The sequence below is a fragment of the Acomys russatus genome, chromosome 5, assembly GCF_903995435.1.
Source record: "Acomys russatus chromosome 5, mAcoRus1.1, whole genome shotgun sequence".
Lineage (NCBI taxonomy): Eukaryota > Metazoa > Chordata > Mammalia > Rodentia > Muridae > Acomys > Acomys russatus.
In genome coordinates this window covers 64,819,612-64,841,156 of record NC_067141.1, presented here as the reverse complement: position 1 = coordinate 64,841,156, position 21,545 = coordinate 64,819,612, and the positions used below count along the sequence as shown (strand labels likewise).

At 44.9% G+C, this 21,545-nt stretch overlaps 1 protein-coding gene across 1 annotated transcript in view; it reads left to right on the top strand.

Annotated features, from left to right (window-relative positions):
* Armh3 (armadillo like helical domain containing 3) overlaps window positions 1–21,545 on the top strand; it is a 183,258-nt gene that overhangs the window by 101,102 nt on the left and 60,611 nt on the right. The window contains exons 21-23 of the mRNA XM_051146676.1: window positions 9,137–9,219; window positions 10,851–10,977; window positions 17,808–17,883. Coding sequence (XP_051002633.1) covers window positions 9,137–9,219; window positions 10,851–10,977; window positions 17,808–17,883 — 286 coding nt within the window. The remainder of the gene's footprint in view (window positions 1–9,136; window positions 9,220–10,850; window positions 10,978–17,807; window positions 17,884–21,545) is intronic.

Here is a 21,545-nt window from a genome sequence, read left to right as displayed (position 1 = left end):
TTTGTTTGTTTTTTGTTTTTTCAAGACAGGTTTCTCTGTGTAACAGAGCCCTGGCTGTCCTGGACTCACTTTGTAGAATAGGCTGCTCTCTAACTCACAGAGATCTGCCTGCCTCTGCCTCTTGAGTACTGAGATTACAGGTATACACCACCACATCTGGCTAAGGTACAAATTTGTAATCCCAGCACTTGGGAGGCAGAGACAGGAGGATCCCTGAGGTCACTGACCAGCCGGCCTTGCCTAATCAACAAGTTCCAGATCCTAGTTAGAGACCTTTTCTCAAAAATTTGAGGTGGACAGCTCCTGAGGAATATATACCCGAGGCCGTATTCTGTAATCCACATAGATATGAATGCACATGTGCATGAGTGTACATGCACGCACGTGCGCACAGAGGGAGGGAGGGAAGAGGAAGAGGTGTGGAGAAACAGAGACAAACACTGTGCCAAGTATAGTGGTATAGGTCCAGAGTCCCAGCACTTGGAAACTGGAGGCCACTCTCCTCTTTGTACTGAGTTTGAAGTCAGCTTGGCCTACATGAGACACTGTCTCAAAAATCCACCCAGGGTGGCCCCACCCACAGTGTTCTGGGCCCTTTCCCAGCAATTACTAATTAAGAAAACACCATATAGACTTGCCTATAGGCCAGTCTTGGAGGCACTTTCTTAATTGAACTCCCCTCCTCTTAATGACTTTAGCTTGTGTCAAATTGACATTAAAGTAGCCAGCAAAAGGAGGAAGTACGAATGGGGACAAAATGCCAGAAAAATACTCGGGAGCATCTTGTAAAGAAGGCCAGCAAGTCCAACATGGCATTTATGGCAAGGGAAATTTGCTCCTCTACTCTCGGCCTGGTCCATTGTCATGGTGATGCTGAGAACACTGAGTTAGAGACCAATTTTTAGTCCCGGTTTTATCACTATCTAATTTGGTGTGCACGTTATTTTATTTCACTATGGCAGCAGGAGTGTCGGGCAGCTGGTCGCAGTGTGTCTGCAGTGAAGGGAGAGAAGTGAACACTGCTGCTCCTGTTTCTCCAGGGCTCCGCCCCACTGTGCCACCCACATTCAGACTGTGTCTTCCCTCTTTAGTTATACCTTTCTGGAAGCACCTTATAAGATCTAGCAAGAGGTGTGTTTCCATGGTGATTCTAAATCCAGTCAGATTGACTCATTGTCAATTTGTTTAACCATCAGTGGGTGGGAATGGGGGTGGGATGGGGTTTTTTCTTTTCTAAAACACAAGAAATTGTATTATACGACCTCTTAAGATCCTTAATTCTGGAAATTTATTCTTAGCCTTAGTGTGAGGGGAGTTCTAAGGCCGAAAGGCTGAAGGGGGAAGAGAATATGTGTGTAGCGGTGTCCGCATGCAGTTGGTTGTGTGAAGTCAGTGAGATGCTGGAGGAGAAAGCAGTGTTGATGGGGTGAAGCTGCACCTTCTCCTGAAGAGGCACTGTTGCTGTAGGCTTTCTGGAGCCCAGTTTAAGGTTGTTTTGTTTTAGCTACCTGTGAAAAATCCCTGTAGGCCAGGCTCAGTAGCTCAGCTGCTTGTCTAGTATGTGAGTAGACCTGGCTTCAGTCCCCAGTGTTGCAGCAAACAGACAGACAGAGATACGGTCTGGGGCGATGGTCCTCAGTCTTGCTAGTGCTGTGAGCCTTAGCACAGTTCCTCATGTTGTGGTGACCCCAACCATAAACTTAGTTTTGTTGCTATTTTATAGCTGTAATTTTGCTACAGTTATGAATCATAATGTAAATATCTGTGTTTTCTGATGCTCTTAGGTGACCCTATGAGAGGGTCCCAAAGAGGTCTCGGCCACAGTTTGAGAACTGCTGCTCTAGGGGTTATTTCATTTCCTAGTGGGCTTTGGGGGGCAGGAGAATGACATACGACCCGAATCACGAGTGTCAGACACATGTCTCTTGCACTTGCACACAAAGCAAAGCATCCCAGTGCTGGACTGCCCTCCATACTGTTTGGCTCTGCCTGCATCTGCAGCAGTTTGGATGCAAGTTGCCTGTTGGCTTGTGCTAGAATTATTCTCTTCCCTCGTTTTATAACTTTGTCATTCTTCTGAATCCAGGGATCAGGACTATCAGTAGCTTATCCCAAGAACAAAGTTGTTCCCGCTTCCCATCTCCAGATTCCCTGCCTTTAGTTACCATGCAGCCACTGCTGAAGCTGCATCTTTGCCATTGTGGACTGGACAGGAGTTAAGGCCGTGTCTTTGTCTACCCCTTATGTTCTACCCTTCTCTTTCTTGTGTCTCCTGTGAGTTTATGAAGTCCTAGGTTTTCATTCATTCACAGTACTTGTGTGAGTGCTAGGATGGAGGGAAAGAAGGGTGTTAGGTTCCTGAGGCAGTGTAAAGAGACAGAAGGCAGAAAGAGAACAGAGTCTGACCTTCAGAGAGACTGTTTATTAGCACACACAGCGAGGATCAGCCTCTCTGGGAAGTTGAGGGGCCTGCAAGGGGAACAACCCTTTATAGGGGTCGGGTGAGAGGCTTTGGAATGGGAGATTGCTGTAACCCTAGGGGCTGTGTGGCTCTGCAATCTCTCCTTTCTGAAATTGTTTGTTCAAGGCAAGACAGATTATCCTGGGACCTAGGTTTTCCCAAAAGGCATTCCTTTTGGGAATGCTGAGCAAGGTCAGCTGTAACCCCACAATTGTAGCACAAATAGCTGAGCAAGGTGATCTGCAGCAAGGACAGAGGTTAGTCATTTTTATGTGCCTCTTACTTAGCCAGCATTTATTCCCAGAGCTACTAGTAGGAGCTAAGAAGACTGTGTGATCTATTATGGGTGCCTGTGGAGTGCCCCATCCCTGTAGAGTCCAGTCCAGTAGGTCACTTGTTAACAGACACCATCAAAAAGGCAGTCTACCTGTCATTTACCTTTCTTACACAAAGCTAGAGAACCTTCCTCCAGACAAGAGCAGACTACATGAATCAGGGTGCCTGCTTTCTTCATGTCTATCTTCAGCCTGTGTGAGGGGATCGTGAACCTTTAGAACAGAAGAAAGGTGCAGCTAGGTTCTGGCACTGTCCTTGCCTGCTGTTTCTTTGCCTGTACTCCTCGAGGGCTGTTACATGGCAGGCAGCCTCCGCAAAGTCACTTGCACTCATCTCTCCCTGCTGTTTCAAATCAAAGCACACAGTCCTTTTCTAAGAACAGTAAACTTTACACCAAGTGAGAGCACGCGAGAACACTCAAAAAACCAGAAGTGGTTTCAGAAAATAAGTCAAGCCAGCATGGTGTGTGCTTCTGTAATCCCCAGTCCTTGATGCAGAGGCAGGAAGGCTGTGAATTCCAGGTCAGCCTGGGCTACCTTGAGATCTTGTCTCAAACAATTAACTAATTAAATTAGGGCCTAGAGAGATGGCTTAGCAGTTAAGAGAACTTGCTGCACAATATGATGAGCTGAGTTCAAATTCCAGCAGCCACATAACAGATACGTGTCATATGCATGCTATAATCCAGCCTGATCCAGCCTGAGGGTGGGGCTGGAGGGGTACGGGTTCGGGGAGACAAGAGGATCTTGAAAGCTACCTTGTTTCCTGCCTAGCCAAGAAAAAAACATGTCAGGTTCAGAGAGAAGAAATAGCTAAGGCTTTCTTCAGGGATGGAGACAAGAGAGGTTTAGGGCAAGAGAGGACTATAGACTGTAGCTGGTTTCCTTGTTGCCCATGAGGAAGGTCAAGGTACAGGGCAAGGCGGAATGGGCACAGAAGTCAGATCCAATTCATGGACAGATACCCTAGGTCAGTGGTTCTTAACCTATGGGTCAAGACCCCTTTAGGGGTCAAAGGACCCTTTTAAAAAGGTTGCCCAAGACCATTGGAAAGCACAGAAAAAAAAAATTTATGGTTGGGGGTCACCACAACATGAGAAAATGTATTAAAGGGTCACAGCATTAGGAAGATTGAGACTCACTGTCCTAGGTAAATGAGTACAAAACAACAGAAAATTTTTTTTGCAAAAAGGTGTTAAAGTTGCAATTTTATCCTAGGGACTTGACAGTATTTTATATTTATTTTATCAAGATTGTTTCAGCTTAGGCAATCTCTTCTTTCAGTGTCAAGCAGAGAAGAATCTTTCTGGTAAATGTTGCTGTCAGAGTGAGCAGAGAAGGTACACTTTTCGTTTGAACAACCAGAACATTTAAGATCCCATGGGGGGAGGGGAAGCTGGGCGGTGGTGGCGCATGCCTTTAATCCCAGCACTTGGGAGGCAGGGGCAGGTGGATCCCTGTGAGTTCAAGGCCAGCCTGATCTACAGTGTGAGTCCAGGACAACCAAGTCTACACAGAGAAACTCTGTCTGGGGCGGGGGAAGACCCCACAGGGGTGGGGGTAGAGTTGCTCAGTAGTTATGAATGCTGGCTGCTCTTGCAGAGGACTGGAATTCAGTTCCCAGCACCCATGTTGGACAGCCAACAATTGCCTGTAACTCCAGCTGCAGCCACTCATGTGCTTTTACACACACACACACACACACACACACACACACACACACACACACACAACCTTTAAAATTTTAATAAAAATTTTTTTTCCTTCTTGTGGTACTGGGTATTGAACACAGGTACATATACACCAGGTGAGTGTTTCACAATTGAGATATATTGCCAGGACTTCATTTTTGTTTATTTTTTGGTTGATTTTGGTTTTGTTTTTGTTCTTTGAGAAAGAGTCTCAGTCAACAACCCATGCTGGTCTATAACTCATTATATAGCCCATGTGCCCTGAAACTCGAAACAGTCCTCCTGCCCTGCCTCTCAAGGCCAAGCCTTTTAATACAGGGTCTCACTAAGTCGCTTCTGTGGGCCTAAACTTTGGATCAGCCTGCCTCTGCCCTAGGCTCCTAAGTAACTGGGATTACAAGTGTGTGCCACCACAGCTGACAGGACTTTTCCATCTTCTTATGAGCTGTATTCGCACAGTGCTGCTGTGGGTTCTGCAGTATGGCTGCCATATCTGGTCACCAGTTAGAATAGCTACATGGCCCTTCTAGCAGTGACGTTTGAACTGATGTGAGATGAAATCTTGCTGACAGTAGCTGCTAGTAGTCTGAGGCAGAAGGGCCCCTATTTTTACCTGCCACTTGAGAAAGTTTGATAGGGAAATAACCATGTGGGAGTAAATTTGAAACACTGAGATGTCAGTGTAGCAGTCACATTTCTGAGCTTAATTGCTTAGAAGTGGAAAAGAGAAGCAGATTTAAAAAAACAAAAACAAAAAACAAAAAAAAACCTTAAATCGGCCGATGAGCAGACATACACCTGGGAAGATCAGTAGGTTTTGTTGTTGTTGTTGTTGTTTTAAAGACATGGTGTCATTTAGCCCAGTCTGGTCTTGATCAAACTGTGTAGCTAATGCTGGCCTTGAACTGCTAAGCCTACAGGTGTGTGCTACCACACTGGCCAGGTCTTCTCAAATGTACCAGTTTATCTCTGCTATAGATCAAACCAGGGCCTCGTCTGTGTTAGGCAAACTGTGTAGCATTGAGCGACAGCATCCAGCCTTTAATCTGCTTTTAAAAGACCTTGGGCCTGGTGGCAAAGGCCTGTTATTCCATCTATTCAAAAGCCAAGTCAAAGTCATCCTACTGAGTAAGTTCAAGGCCAACTTGGGCATCCTAGACCCTATCGCAATAGAAAAAATGAAGAGCTGGGGATGTGTTTCAGTGGCTCAAGTGCTTGCCAAACAGGTGTGAGGACCTAAGTTTGAATCACCAGAACCCAGGTAGTTTGACATGAGCCGGGTGTAATGGTGCACCTGTTTGATCCCAGCACTCTGGAGGCAAGGGCAGGCAGATTGCTGTGAGTTTGAGGCCAGCCTGGTCTACAAAGCGAGCCTAGGATAGCCAAGGCTACACAGAGAAACACTATCTCAAAAAAAAAAAAAAAAAGGTTTGACATGGTGGCATGTGTCTATAGTCCCAACACTCCTCTATGAGATGAGAGACCAAAGACAGGAGAATCCCCAGGAGCTTGACGGCCAGCCAGCCTGACGTACACAGTAGCAAACAACAAAGAAACAAACCCCCAAGATCATCCTCTGCTCAGCGCAAGCCTGAACATACACTATACATACACAAACATATCAAACATACACTAAAAAGAGAACTGTAGCTGAGCAGCAGTGGTGCACACCTTTAATCCCAGCACTTGGGAGACAGAGGCAGGCAGCTCTCTGTGAGTTCAAGGCCAGCCTGTTCTACAAAGTAAGTTCCAGGACAGCCAGGGCTGTTATACAGAGAAACCCTGTTTTGAAAAAACCTTTTTTAAAAAAAGGACTGTAGCTGAGTGAGCAGTAGAGACTTACCTAGCAGGTCCAAGGCCTGAGGTATGGTCTCCATTATTGCAAATAAGTAAAATACCTTGACAAAAGGCTACAAGAGCGCATGTAATCAGGCAAAAATAGACAAATAAGATTAGAGAAATTGTCAAACTGTTCATTTGACAAACAATTGAAGACTTTAGTTTTAAAGATTTAATTTTTGAGCTGGGTATGGTGGTAGAGGCCTTTAATTTCAGCGCTGGAGAGGCAGAGGCAGGAGTTTCTTTGTGAACTCAAGGCCAGCAGAGCTTGATGGTGATACTCTGTCTTAAAATTTTTTTTTATTATTTAAAAAAAATTGTGTGTGTGTGTGTGTGTGTGTGATGGTCTTTGCAAATGAATGCAGGTGCTGGCAGAGGCCAGAGGATGGATTCCATTGGAGCTGGCATTACAGGAAGTTGTGAGAGCCCCCATTCCAATAGGTGCTGGGAAATAAACTTGGGTCCTCTGCAAGAGCAGTACAGGCTCTTTTGAACTGCTCTTAACATCTTAACATCTCTCTAACCCCCTGGCAAAAACTGATACTACAGATTTATAAATAACAAAATAATTGGTAATCCTAGCATTTGTCAGGTGGAGAGAGAAGATTAGGAATTCAAGACCAGCCTCTATATAAAACAAGTTTCAAGCTAGTCTGGGCTGCATGCAATTCTCTTTCACAAATGGATGGGGGAAGGGGCTGGAGGTGCAGTTAATAATGGGGGCAGGGGTCTGGAGGTGCAGCTCAGTGGTAGGGCACTACTTAGGTGTACACGGCCCTGGGCTCACTCAAAACAAGCATCCTACTCAACTATAGATTGAGTTGGAGGCCAGCCTGGACTCCCTCCATGTATGGGTTTGTGTCATATACACAAAAGACGTTTATGATAACATGTGTCTATAGTCGCAGCACTCCTGGACAGAGATGAGAGGATGAGCCAGACTCTGTCCTCTTTTGTTGTCTTTGGATCACTACTCCTGTGATGAAACACCATGGCCCAGACAACTTAGGGAGGGAAGGGTTTATTTGGCTTAAGGAACTCAAAACTGGGCAGGAACCTGGAGGCAGCAGCTGATGCAGAGGCCATGGAGGAGTGCTGTTTCCTGGCTTGCTTGTCATGGCTTGCTCAGCCTGTCTTCTTATAGAACCCAGGACCACCAGCCCAGGAGTGGCCCCATCCGCAATGGGCTAGGCCCTCCCACATCAAACACTAATTAAGAAAATTCCATACAGGCTCACCTGCAGCCCAGTCTTATGGAGACATTTTCTTGATTGAGGTTCCCTGCACTCAGATGACTCTAGTGTTTATCAAGTGGGCATAAAACTAGCCAGCACCAGTCCATGATGGCTGAGCAAACGCGTAGCATCTGAGAGCGCACATCTTGATTCAAAAGCAGGATGCAGAGAAAGTCACACTGGGAATGGTGCAAGTGTTGGAAACCTTACAAACCTACCACCAGTGACATACCTGCTCCAACAAAGCCACACCGTCTAATCCTCAAACAGTTCCACAGACTGAAGGAACTATTTCAGTATATGAGCCTCCTTGGGGCCATTCGTATTCAAGCCCCAGGAGCTCCTCCTTAGGAGTGGGATATTATCAGCTCAAGAAGGAATGAATCCTGTCATTTGTAGCCAAATGAAAAGTGGGATAGAATTAGAGCATGTATGTCAAGTGAAATGAGCCAGACGCAAGAAGACAAAACCCATGTTCTCTCTTAGATGTGGAAGTTTTAAAAGATTTGATCTTAATGTAAAGTAGTGATTACTAGGCGCTGATGATGGGGAGGGCAGAGATCTGTGGGTAATGTACACAACAGGGCAACTGGGTAGGAAAACAGGTGCTAGTGTTTCATGCCACAGTGAAGTAGTGATGTTTTACATAAGCACGGTTTGTTTTGATTTGTTTTTTATGAGACAGGGTTTCTCTGTGTAGCTCTGGCTTCTCTGGACTCACTTTGTAGACCAGACTGGCCTTGAACTCAGCAATCCTCCTGCCTCTGCCTCCTTGAGTGCTGAAATTAAAGGCATGGGCCAACACACCTGGCTTTTTTTTTTTTTTTTTTTTTTAATTTTTTAACTTTTAAAAAGCTTTTGTAATAACTTCAAGTCTCTAAAGCTTAAATGCTCTAAACATAAATAACAAGGAAAAGGAAATACTAATTACCCTGATTTGGTCAATTTCTTTCTTTCTGAACATAATAAAATAACACATATAAATAAATATAAGCATTGCGTGGTTTTTTTCTGTCTTTGTTTTTAGTTACCACACCAAACAATGGACTTCACTGTAGCGTTTCCATGCATAGACACTATTATACTTTGTTCTCATTCTCCCTCCCCTCCCCTTTCTTCTCCCTCCCTTGCTGTGCCTTGCTCCTGCCTTCATGTCACAGAGTCCATTAGTCTCTTGTCCCCCACCCCCTTTAGACCTCTCCCACTCCTCTCCTGTCAGGTCATTCTCCCTCCTGTCCTCCTCTTACATGTTAATAATGACAAAGGCCTTGGCTGCTGAGATTCACTTCAGACCTGTGGATTTCTGTAGAGCTATTTTGCTTTTATTTATTTATTTGTTTGTTTATTTGGATGTGTGTGTCTGTGTCTGTATTTGTTTGTAGGTAGAATCCTGTGTGGAGGTCATATGACAGCTTGCGGGAGTTAGTTCTCTCTTCCTATGTACATCTGGAACCTCTGAGGTCATCACACTTGGAAGCAAGCACCTTTGCCCCCTGAGTCACCTTGCTGGCTTTTACTTACTTTATTGATTATATTGATTTTGATTTGAATAACTTGATGTTTTTTCCTTTAAAGCTTTGATAAACTTGCTGAAGTTCCTTATGTCAAATGAAACTGTACTTTTGGCCAAACACAACATTTTTACATTGGCCCTTATGGTGAGTATTAATAAAAATACTTGTTTTTCTGAAGTCAGTATGCTAAGGCAGAAATGGGCTAGTTTGTAGTAGGAGCCAAGGATCTGGGATCTAAGCTGTATTTTCCTTATTGATTTGGCCTGGAGGCATGGATACAGGTCACATCTCTGTATGAATATTGAGTTTTGTCCCAACTGAGAAACTGTACTATACTATTGCAGTCTCTATGTGAATAGATACATTTTCTAGATGCTTCCCTGTAGGCACTAGGGTTTTTTTGTTTTTGTTTTTAGATTTATTTATTTATTATTGTGTATACAGTGCTCTGCTTGCATGTACACCTGCAGGCCAAGAGAGGGCATCAGATCTCATTATAGATGGTTGTGGAAGAGCGGGCAGTGCTCTTAACCTCTGAGCCATTTCTCCAGCTCCTAGGCGCTAGTTTTTAAACATTTTTATTTGGAGGTTCCTTAATACCTCTACCTCCCTCTCAACCCTCAGCCATAGGTAGGAGAGAAAGAAAGTTAGAAGGGACAGGGGACATAGACCTCTTTAGACTGAGTTCTGGCCAGTTTTAGGGTCATCAGGTTCTTTGGGAAAATACCAATCTCAGTCATCAGGATATTCAGCAGTCCAACAGAACCAGAACCACAACCAGCAGCCTTCTTTTTTTCTCTTTGAAGCCTTTCCACCCCTGACTGCACCCCCAAGTATCCTTCCCTCTCTCTCTCTCTCTCTCTCAGCATCTCCTCCAAGCCCCTTTCTAAGTCTTATGAAGCTGTTATCAGCTGTGGACAAACTAAGAGCATCTCCATGTCCCACACTTGGGATTAGAACAAAACCCTGCTTATATAACATAACTGAGTTTTTAAAGAAACTAAAACTTCCATCACACCTCCCACCAGATAAGTGGTTCCATTATCCCTGCACTTGGCTTCTGAAGGGTACATAAAAACAACCTTTTAGTTGTTTAGCCAGCTTGTAAATGTCCAGTGTTTGGTGGGGATAAAACTCCTGATTGTGTAGTAACTGCTAATTGTAGAACTATGCCCCAGATGGCCGATTTCCAGCTCTCAGCATGACCCCAGAGTGACGCAGGGTTGAGATGTGTGATAGCACCCTGGTACATGATGTTCCTTCTACATGTATAAGTTAGTTTTCAGAGCATAGATAAGAATAGAGGTAAAGGATAGGTCTGGTGCCCCATATTTGACCACATCCCCTGGATGGGGAGGCCTGGCAGCACTCAGAGGAAGGATAGCAGGCTACCAAAAAGAGACTTGATACCCTATGAGCATATACAGGGGGAGGAAGTCCCCCTCAGTCACAGTCATAGGGGAGGGGAATAAGGGGAAAATGGGAGGGAGGACCTCTTTAGATCTCTTTAGGTCTTTAGGATACAAGGGATGGGATAACAATTGAGATGTAATATGAATAAATTAATAAAATATATTTTTAAAAAGTATGAAGCTTTGTATATTATGTTCATTTTATATAATTTGTTAGTTTATATCAGTGAATTTTTAATAATAATTGTTTTACAGTTGTGTATATTTACAAATCAGTAAGAGATGAGTGTAGTGTGTCACTAATAATGCTTTCCTGGTCTTCATAGCCTGATGCCTGGATATGGGCTGTTGCTTCCTTTTCAGATTGTGAACCTATTTAATATGTTTATCACATATGGTGACACATTCCTGCCAACCCCCAGCAGCTATGATGAGCTTTACTATGAAATTATCCGCATGCACCAGAGCTTTGACAACCTCTACTCCATGGGTAAGCTCTGGTCTTTCTCCTCCTTCCCTGCACCCCATCCCCATCTGTAAGTAACAGGAAAACTGTACAAAAGGTTCTCTAGTTGGATGGAACCTTTAGGTGTTTAGTAGATCATAGCCAGGCATGGTAGTGTATGGCTTTAATCCCAGCACTCAGATGATGGAGACAGATCTCTGTGAATTCTAGGCCAACCTGGCTGTGAACTTTTGGCAACCAGAGTGACATAGAGAGACCTTGTCTCAAAAGCAGTAAACAAACTGTCTCCTCAGGCAACAGGAGAATCTATGTGTGCCTTTTGCAATGAAAAGCTTTGTAGCTAGCTGCCCTCTGTTGATATGGAGAAGGGGCATGAGGGAGAGACAGGCAGGCAAGCAGACAGGCAGAAAAAGAACGAACAAATGAAAGAACGACTGAATAACATAGAGAGAAGCTTGTGGGTTCAGTGAGTGCCAGTAAGATGTTGGTAAAAGAGTGATGGAGAGTTTGGAAATTGCCTTAGTCCTCAGAATGCTTGTCTTATGGGTACACAAACCTGCGTTTGATCCCCAGCATCCATATCCTCAGCCGCCATGGTGACACACGCTGTAGAGCATTGGAGACAGGCAGATCCCTGGGGTTTAGTGGACATCTAGCCTAGCCTGCTGGCGATCTTCAGGCCAATGAGAGACCCTGTCTCAAAGTACGAGGTGGATAGCACCCTTGAGGAATGGCATCCTGCATGGGCAAGTGCTCTCATCAGCTGAGCTACAGCCTTGTCTCTTTTGTTTCCCTTTGTATGCCTTCTCTTGATGACCCTTTGAAAAAAAGCAAAGCAAAACAAAAACCTTCCCTCTGCCTGGGGTCCTGTATTATGAAAAAAGTAGGAGGTAAAAGAAATAATAAAATATGTTTTCAAAGGGACAGCAGGGACCGGAGCACATACTGTTCTTGCAAAGGACCTGGGCTCAGCTACCAGCAAAACATATCAGTGACTCAAAACCATGTCTAGCTCCAGTTCTAGGGGACCCAGTGCCCTCTGGCCTCTGCAGGCCAATGTGTACATGCACATGGTGTATAGAAGCTCATGCAAGAACAAACCTATACAAACAAAATGTTTTGAGAAGTGAGATGGCTCAGTTGGTAGTGACAATACTTGTTATTCAATCCTGGTGACCTAATTTCAACCACTGAGACCCATGGTGAAAAGAAAGAATAGAGTCCCAAAAGTTGTCCTCTGACCCCAACATCCACACTAATTATACTTCAGACTAAAGCTATTATTTATATAGTAAATTATGGAAAACAAAAATAACACACTATTTGAGAAAGACTGAAGAAACTTACCCCAAACTGTGATTTTAGGCTGAGGATATAATTCAGCTGATAGAGTGCTTTTCCTAGCATGCAGGAAGCCCTGCTTCAATTCCCACCACTTTATATCAGGGCACATATGCTGGCACATGCCTGTAATCTGAGCACTCTGGAAGTAGAGACAGGGTATTAGAAGTTCAAAGTCATCCTCATTGACATAAAGAGTTCTAGACCAAGGCCAGGTAGTGGTGGTGCACGCCTTTAATCCCAGCACTTGGGAGGCAGAGGCAGGCGGATCATTGTGAGTTTGAAGCCACCCTGGTCTACAAAGCGAGTCCAGGACAGTCAAGGCTACGCAGAAAAACCCTATCCAAGACCGATCGTCAGACACGGATAAAGCAGCAGTATAATCCAGGTACCAGGAAAGTTTAATCAGGAGAAATTGGAGTCAGGGTTTGTCTGGGCTATATTAAAACAAACAACAACAACAACAAAAAAACCAACAACAAACAAACAAAAACCAGGAAGGAGACGTCAAGGATGTAGCTCAGCTGGTAGAGTGCTTGCTTGACATTGATGAAACCCTGGGTTTAATCCCAGCAACTGGGAGGTAGAGGAGGGAAGATCAGGGGTTCAGGGTCATAATTGGCTTCACGGCAAACTTCAAAGGCAGCCTGAGTTACAGGAGACACTGTCTTGAGGGATAGAGTTTTAAATTATATTTCATTTGTTTATTGTGTGTGTCTATGTGCACATGCACATACATGTGCTCAGGTATGTGATAGAGGCCAGGAGAGGGCATCTTGAATCTGGAGCTGCAGATGTGTTGAGATCCCTGGCTTCTTATGTGAGCCCTGGAGGTAAACTGGTCTGCAAGATTGCATAGCAGTCACACTTAGCCAGGCTTAAGCCATTTCTCCAGACACTGAAAAAAAGTTATTGAACTTCCTTCTCTCCAACCTCCAAAAGCAAGCCATGAAAGATCCTATGATTTCACATAGTATACATTTCAGAACATTGCTAATATTATATTAACAAATGCATTATAGAGCAAAACCCAACATCTATACTATAAAAATCATGTTTATGTCTAATCTAGGAGAGACTTAAAATGATAGAGCAAATCAGTAGTTGCTAGTATTTAGAGGATCCCAATGTGGTAGGACATGGCAGCTGCCTCAGCTTTGATCCAGTGTCCTCTTGTGATCTCTATAGGTACCTGCACACATGTGTACACACGCACACGCATGCGCACACACACACACAAATGAATAAAATAAATCTTTAAGAAAACATTTAAAAGTATCAGTAGGCAACTTTTCCTTGAGAAGCGTGTACCCACACATGGCTATGTCTTAATTCTTCTGAAACTCTTTGTATCTCCTAGCCCTCTACTCAAATCTACTTTAAAATATCTTTTAATATTTTTTAAAGACTTTTATAATATTTTTAGTTGGATATGTCTGTATGAATATATGCCATGTGTATACAGGTGCCCATGGAGGCCAGAGGCATTAAGTTTCCTAGAACTGGAGTCACACAGGTGGTTGTGAGCCACCTGACACTTTGCTACAAACTGCACCCAGGTCCTCTGGAAGAGCAATACCTGTTCTTAACACTGAGACATCTCTCAAGCCTCTGTTAAGATGTCTTTAATAAGCTGGGGGAGGGAGGTGTAGTAGCAATTACACAGGCCTTTAATCCCAGCACTCAGGGAGGTAGAGGCAGGAGGATCTCTGAGTTAGTGGTCAGCCTGGTCTTCCGAGTGAGTTCCAGGACAGCCAAGGCTACACAGAGAAACCCTGTCTTAAAAAAACCAAAACAAACAAACAAACAAAAAAAAAAAGAAAGAAGAAAGAAAATATGTCTGGGTTACTGTACCAAAAAAGTTACCAATAAAAAATTGAGGTCTAGGGTGATAGATCAGTTGGTAATGTGCTTGTCAAGCAAGTATGAGGACTGCAGTTCAGTTTCACTTGAAGGAGGGAGGGAGGGGGAGAGAGAGGGAAGGAAGGAGGGAGAGAAGGAGAGAGAGAGGAGAGAGAAGTGGGGGGGAGAGAGAGAAGGAGAGAAGGAGAGAGAGGAGAGAGAAGTGGGGGGAGAGAGAGGAGAAGGAGAGGAGAGAGAGAGAGAGTGGAGAGAGAGAGGAGAGAGAGAGAGAGAGAGAGAGAGAGAGAGAGAGAGAGAAAGAAAGAGAAAGAGAGAGAGAAAGGGAGGAGGGAGGTGCGAGCTCTCACAAGCCAGCCACAGTGGTTCTCAGCACTGGGAAGACAAAGAGGCAAATCCAGTGGGCGTGCTAGCTGGTTACTCCCCCAGCCTAGCCTACTCAGTAAGCACCATTTCAAAGGGACACCCTGTCTCAAAGTTGAGGCCATTTATCCTGTCGCATAAGTGGTGGGGGGAGGTGCTCATGTGGTCCCACTCCACCATGAGGATTTATAAGCAGTTACTTGTGGATGGGACGTTTTCTTCAGTGTTGTAACCACAGTAAGGTGTCTGTGCTCCTGCAGACAAGCCTGATGAAGCTTGCTGGATCACATATACAAAAATCAAAGTAGAAGCTGAGCTAGTTAGGAAGAGCAAAGAGATTAGCAGGAGTGGGAGGGAAGGAGAGAGGGTGAAGGAGTAAGTATGATTGAAATGCTTTCTGTGCGTGTCTGAAAATGTCGTGATGAGATGCATGTATTATTAATGTGTGCTAATAAAGACATTTTTATAAGACAAAAAGAGTATAGCTGAGGAACCTCAGTTGAAGTTCACCTCTGGCCTCCACACTTAGGCACTCATACATACCCATAAACATGTACATACAAAGAAATACATGTCTGATCTGCTGAAATAATTTTGTTCCTATGGAACTAAACTTGCATAGATGTTGGGTTATCCCCTGAGTCGGAGCTCTAGAACTCTAGAACTTGGAACTGTTGCAGGTTGCTGTTGCACTAGCTAAACCTTATTCATTGGAAAAGCAGCACTCTTACCGTTTGTTTGCTGAAGTCTTCTTTTTGTCTTCTCTTTCATAAAATTCCACATATTTATAAAACCTAGGCCTTGCAAGAACAGATGTCAAGCCAAGATCAGTTCCCCCATACACACACACATTCTCTCTCTCTCTCTCTCTCTCTCTCTCTCTCTCTCTCTCTCTCTCTCTCTCTCAAATAAATGTGTGAAAACAAACCCCCAAAATTCTCTAAACTGACAATCCCCTGAAAGGACCTCAAATTTGGCACAAAATACTTGTGCCAAAATTCTTGGTATAAAGGAGATTTACTTGCCCCAGAGGAACAAAAAGCAGGGAATAAGAGACCAGGAAAGACACAGAGGAAGAGGGAGAAGGGAAGAGGACCAAGGGAGAGGAAAGGGGGAAGGGAAGAGGACCAAGGGAGAGGAAAGGGGGAAGGGAAGAGGACCAAGGGAGAGGAAGAGGGAGAAGGGAAGAGGACCAAGGGAGAGGAAAGGGGGAAAGGAAGAGGACCAAGGGAGAGGAAGAGGGAGTAGGGAAGGACCAAGGGAAAGGAAGAGGGAAGGGAAGGGACCAAGGGAGAGGAAAGGGGGAAGGAAGAGGACCAAGGGAGAGGAAAGGGGGAAGGGAAGAGGACCAAGGGAGAGGAAGAGGGAGAAGGGAAGAGGACCAAGGGAGAGGAAAGGGGGAAGGGAAGAGGACCAAGGGAGAGGAAGAGGGAGGAAGGAAGAGGACCAAGGGAGAGGAAGAGGGAGAAGGGAAGAGGACCAAGGGAGAGGAAGAGGGAGAAGGGAAGAGGACCAAGGGAGAGGAAGAGGGAGAAGGGAAGAGGACCAAGGGAGAGGAAGAGGGAGAAGGGAAGAGGACCAAGGGAAAGGAAGAGGGGGAAGGGAAGAGGACCAAGGGAGAGGAAAGGGGGAAGGGAAGAGGACCAAGGGAGAGGAAAGGGGGAAGGGAAGAGGACCAAGGGAGAGGAAAGGGGGAAGGGAAGAGGACCAAGGGAGAGGAAGAGGGAGAAGGGAAGAGGACCAAGGGAGAGGAAGAGGGAGAAGGGAAGAGGACCAAGGGAGAGGAAGATGAAGAAGGGAAGGGAAGAGGACCAAGGGAGAGGAGAGGGGGAAGGGAAGAGGACCAAGGGAGAGGAAGAGGGAGAAGGGAAGAGGACCAAGGGAGAGGAAGAGGGAGAAGGGAAGAGGACCAAGGGAGAGGAAGAGGGAGAAGGGAAGAGGACCAAGGGAGAGGAGAGGGGGAAAGGAAGAGGACCAAGGGAGAGGAAGAGAGAGTAGGGAAGAGGACCAAGGGAAAGGAAGAGGGAGAAGGGAAGAGGACCAAGGGAGAGGAAAGGGGGAAGGGAAGAGGACCAAGGGAGAGGAAGAGGGAGTAGGGAAGAGGACCAAGGGAAAGGAAGAGGGAGAAGGGAAGAGGACCAAGGGAGAGGAAAGGGGGAAGGGATATTTGTCCCTGAGGGCTTCCAGGGTTAGTGGTAATAGTGATTGCCTCGAACCCTGACCTCATTCCCTAAGACCCACATAGTGGAGGAGCATAAACTTTCTAACTTGTCCTCTGACCTCCATAAGTACACACTTTCACACTCACACATAAGTTAGTAAAATTTTCAAAAAAGTGCTGAGCGATAGAGGAAGAAGTTAATCTCTGGCCTCTTTATGCACATACATGTGTTCCTGTACACATGAGTGTATGTGTACATGCATACAAACACAGCAGAATCATACTTGAATGCCTGCCTCCCGTTTCTAAAAGAGAATTTGGTCAGATAGTGAATGTTTCCTATTGATTCATTTTGCAGGTCACCCATGTAAGTTAGAGGAGCAAAACAGCTCTTTCCTTGTTTGAAGCATGATCATTCTCTATCTGGAAAAGTTATTTGTCCTATTTGGCTGGGTATATGACTTAAGGTTTATAAAGATATAGTGGAGCAAGAAGGGACACCAACTCAGCCAGCTATGAGTTTGAGGCCAGCCTGGTCTACATAGTTTCATGTCAACCAAGTGTAGCCCTAGTCATCAGAAAAATGGTAAACATTGTGACCAGGTTACCCTCACATTGCCACTTCTATATTAGATATTGGTGTGTGTGCATGGAGGCCAGAGGTCAAGTTCAAGTTAGCCCTTAGGAGCTGTCCACCTCATCACTCTAGAGCCCTGGGATCCATCTGTTCCTGCTTCACCAGTACCAGATTGCAAGCATGTGCCACCACACCAGACATTTCCCATGGGTTTGGGGTAGCTAACTCAGGTCATCATGTTCTTATGGCCAACTGACCTGTCTCCTCATCAGCTGCGTGTTTTGAATCTATTATAGGGGAGGGACTAGGAGTAGCCCGAGGCAAAGAAGCAGTAGTGACTACTTTGATGGGAAGTGAGAAGTCAGAGAAAGAAAAATTCCTGCAGAAGATAGTTGAAAGGTTCTTTAAGGCGTTATTTGTTGACTTTTTAAACAGAAGGTTGGCACGAGCTTTGTTTGGTTTTCTTTAATAGTGCTGTTCTGAGATGTGTCTTCATTCCTTACGTTTATGTTTTGTGTCAGGAGCTTGACAGAGCTGTGTTTTCTTTCTCAGTCCTTAGGCTCTCTACCAACGCAGGCCAGTGGAAGGAAGCAGCTAGCAAGGTGACACATGCATTGGTTAACATCAGGTAAGGAATGAGAGTTTCTGTCTGAGTTTCCTTGTTCATCCTGAGCTTTATTGCACCTCCCCAAGGAGAGTGCTCTGAGCACTACGACTATTTTAAGCCCCAATGTCTGTAGGAGTGGAAGAAATTGTCAAACTTGATCAAGAAAAGCAGGAGTACATGAGGCTTTCATTTTGTCCTATTGAGAAGTAGCTTGGAGGGCTGCTGGCTGTTTTGTGAATTTTCTACCCAAGAGATGGTTGCAGGCAGCTTAGCTGCCAAGATATTGTTTATGCATAAGCTACCCAGAGCTTTCCGTGAGGGCTTCGCTTCCTCAGTTCTTCACCAAGACTTCTTCATGGCAACCTGGAACTCTCACATTGTACTCGAGATAGCTGTCTCTATTCGTGGTAAATGCAAGCAAACATGAGCCCTGGGGCTCAGTCATTTTAGTTCCGTATGAAATAGCAAAGCAGAGCTTTCCATGTGCTCGGTAAAATTGTGTAAGACATGGGGTTCACAGGGTTGGGAAGCAGCAGTGTCCCTGGAGTCAGTGAGTCCGTAAGTGGAGGGAAAGGCTGCACGTTAGATCTCAGTCTGACTTTTCTCCCATTGTTTCCTCCTTTGCGCCTATGATTTTCCTTTTTCTCAACAGTTATTAAATTGTTTTTGCAAACAATCAAGAAGTTAATGCTGTATAAAAGAGGCAAATCCAGCAGATGGGGAACTTGATTTAGCTCCAGATGTAAGGCCTGCCAGACACTCCAATAATAGTAATGCGTACTTACAACTTTGTATAGAGCCTAATGTGTGAGGGAGCAGGGTGTGCTGTTTATTCCCATCTTTTTTCTTGTCTTTCAGTGATTTACTATACAGGGTGTCACATCTGGGAAAAACAGGGAAGCTGTGAAAAGTGTGTGTTAGGTGGACTGGGACGATAGCATGGGGTGAGATGTGCTAACAAGACACAGTGGAGAAGGCTGGGCTGCCCGCCTGCCCCTGGAGACACTTGCAGCAAACGCAGTTTTATAAATCTCACCAATAAATGAGTTCTGCACTTAGCAAGCAATCAAGATACTGTCCTGGGTCCTCCTAGATGTGAGTTTCTAAGAGAATCTGGCATGAGAGGCTCTTCTCCCAGGTTCCTTTGTGACCCAAGGGCAGTAAGACAGCCGTGGGTGCTTAAAGGTGCATCAGGGCTAGCTATGAAATGCATGGGAATATAGTGGATGCTGCTTGTCTATTGTGGATTTACACAGGCTTCTCAAGCAGCTCCTTTTCATCCGGGGCCTGTTTGCTTTATCTGCATTCAATGGTTTCTGCCTTGCCTGCTGCCCTCATTTCTCCCAAGGGCCACCAGGCAGCGTATACATTTCTCTGCCTTCTCTGAATAACTAAAAGAATCGAGCTGAACCTGAAAAAGATACCTGTCACCATGGCCACTTCCGTGTCTTCACATGACCGCCAGACTCTCCTTTCATTCTTAGTTCTCAAACTTGGCTTCCTGCTGAGAATAAGTACATCATTTTCACTGAGTCCAGAGCAGGGACATATATTGCACATGCTAAGAGCAGCTCACCTTTGCTCCTCCCTGACACCTCTCTCACTTACTAAGTGTCAGACTAAATGGTGTCTTCTTCCATGTGCTAGTTCTGTGCAATTTATTATATGCTTCTTAAAATGTCCTTACTTTTCTCTCCTTGAGCCAGATCCTCACATAGCACAGGTAAGCTGTGAACTCAGTGCACAGCTAGTGGTGACCTTGAACTCCTATGCCTCCTGTTTCTACTACTGAAGTGCTGGGATCACACGTGTTTGTCACCACACTTTCCTCAAAATACACTTCGTAGTAGAGAAACTAATTCTTAAAGACAGTGAGTTTTGGCAGGCTCTGCTTTTGTAATGTGGCAAAGTTGAGTTAGCCCAGGCTCTTTGAGGATGTAGTGGTCCATGTTCACGGAGTGCTATCGTGACTTTCCCGATGGGCTAGAAGACATGGAATGAAATTGAGTTAGAAAAGCTGCTGTAGCTGGGCATGGTGGCGCACGCCTCTAATCCCAGCACTCGAGAGACAGAGGCAGGTGGATCGCTGTGAGTTCGAGGCCAGCCTGGTCTACAAAGTAAGTCCAGGACAGCCAAGGCTACACAGAGAAACCATGTCTTGAAAAACAAAAAAAGGTGCTGCTATAACTGCTTGCTGTATGACCTTGAGCAAGTTACCCTCTCTGAACCTCTTCTACCACCTATTAAATGGGGATGATGATAAACTGTAAAATTGCAGTCATTTCCTATAGAATGTCTTCAGGCCAACTACTTTTTTCATTGTATTTATATACCATATTTTATCTATTCACTTGCTGATGGATACTTGAGTTATCGTTACCTTTTGGGGTTTGCACAGGATGCTGCTTTGAGTACAGCTTGTGTTTGAGAGCTTGCTTGTACATCATTGTGGTGTTGCATACTGGGACTGGGTTAGACAGATGGATCAGCAGTTCTTGGCCATCTTGGCCTACATTTTGTTTGTTTGTTTTAGTTTGGTTTTTTTTTTCCCGAGACAAGGTTTCTCCATGTAGCCCTGGCTGGTTGTCCTAGACTAGCATTGTAGACCAAGCTGGGCTTGAACTCAGAGATCTGCCTGCCTTTGCCTCCCCAGTGGTGGAATTAAAGGTGTGTGCCTTTAATTTTAGTTTATATGTATTGGTGTGAGGGTGTCAGATCCCTTGGAACTGGAGTTACAGGCAGTTGTGAGCTGTACTGTGGGTGCTGGGAGTGGAACCTGGGTCCTTTGGAAGAGCACACAGCACTCTTAACCATTGGACCATCTCCCCAGCCCCACAGCAAGACTTTTTTTTTTTTTTAATTTTTGAGACAGGGTTTCTCTGTGTAGCCTTGGCTGTCCTGGACTCACTTTGTAGACCAGGCTGGCCTTGAACTCACAGAGATCCACCTGCCTCTGCTTCCCAAGTGCTGGGATTAAAGGTGTGTGTCACCACGCCCGGCCTCATAGCAAGACTCTTAAAAGGACTGGGGTATAAGTGCAGATGAGGAGCTGCTGCATCATGTGCTAATTCTGAGTTTAGTTTCGATGTTGTTTTGTTTTGTTGAAGAATTGCCATGCTGGATTTTTAGGTTTCTTTATTTGTTTTTATGTTACATGTATGTATAGCATGTGCATACCTGTGACCCTGGAGGGCGGAAGAAGGTATTGAATACCTTGGACCTGGGTCACAGATAGTTGTGAGCCACCATGTGGGTGCTAAGAATTGAACGTGGGTCCTCTGCAAAAGCAACAAGTACTTTTAACTGCTGAGCTATCTCTCTACCCCAGTCACCCATTTTAACTTTGAGACAGGCTTTCACTATGTACCCTTGACTGGCCTGGAACTCAGTAGTAGACCATGCATGCCCCAGACTCAGACCCACTTGCATTTGTCTGTGAATGCTAGGATTAAAGGCATGTACCACAACATCTGACTTTTACTTGGAGCTTTGTTTAATAATTCCTTGCTACCTTTTATTTTTCTGTTCTGTAAAAGTTAAAATGTTTTGGTTTTCCTTGAACATGGACACTGATGGCTTTGAGTGAGTGTGATCAAGGAAGTTGTCTCATATTCAGTATTTTCGTGCCTGAGGGAGGAAAAAAGGCACAACTGAGACAGGCTCCCTTTTGTTCATTTGTCTTT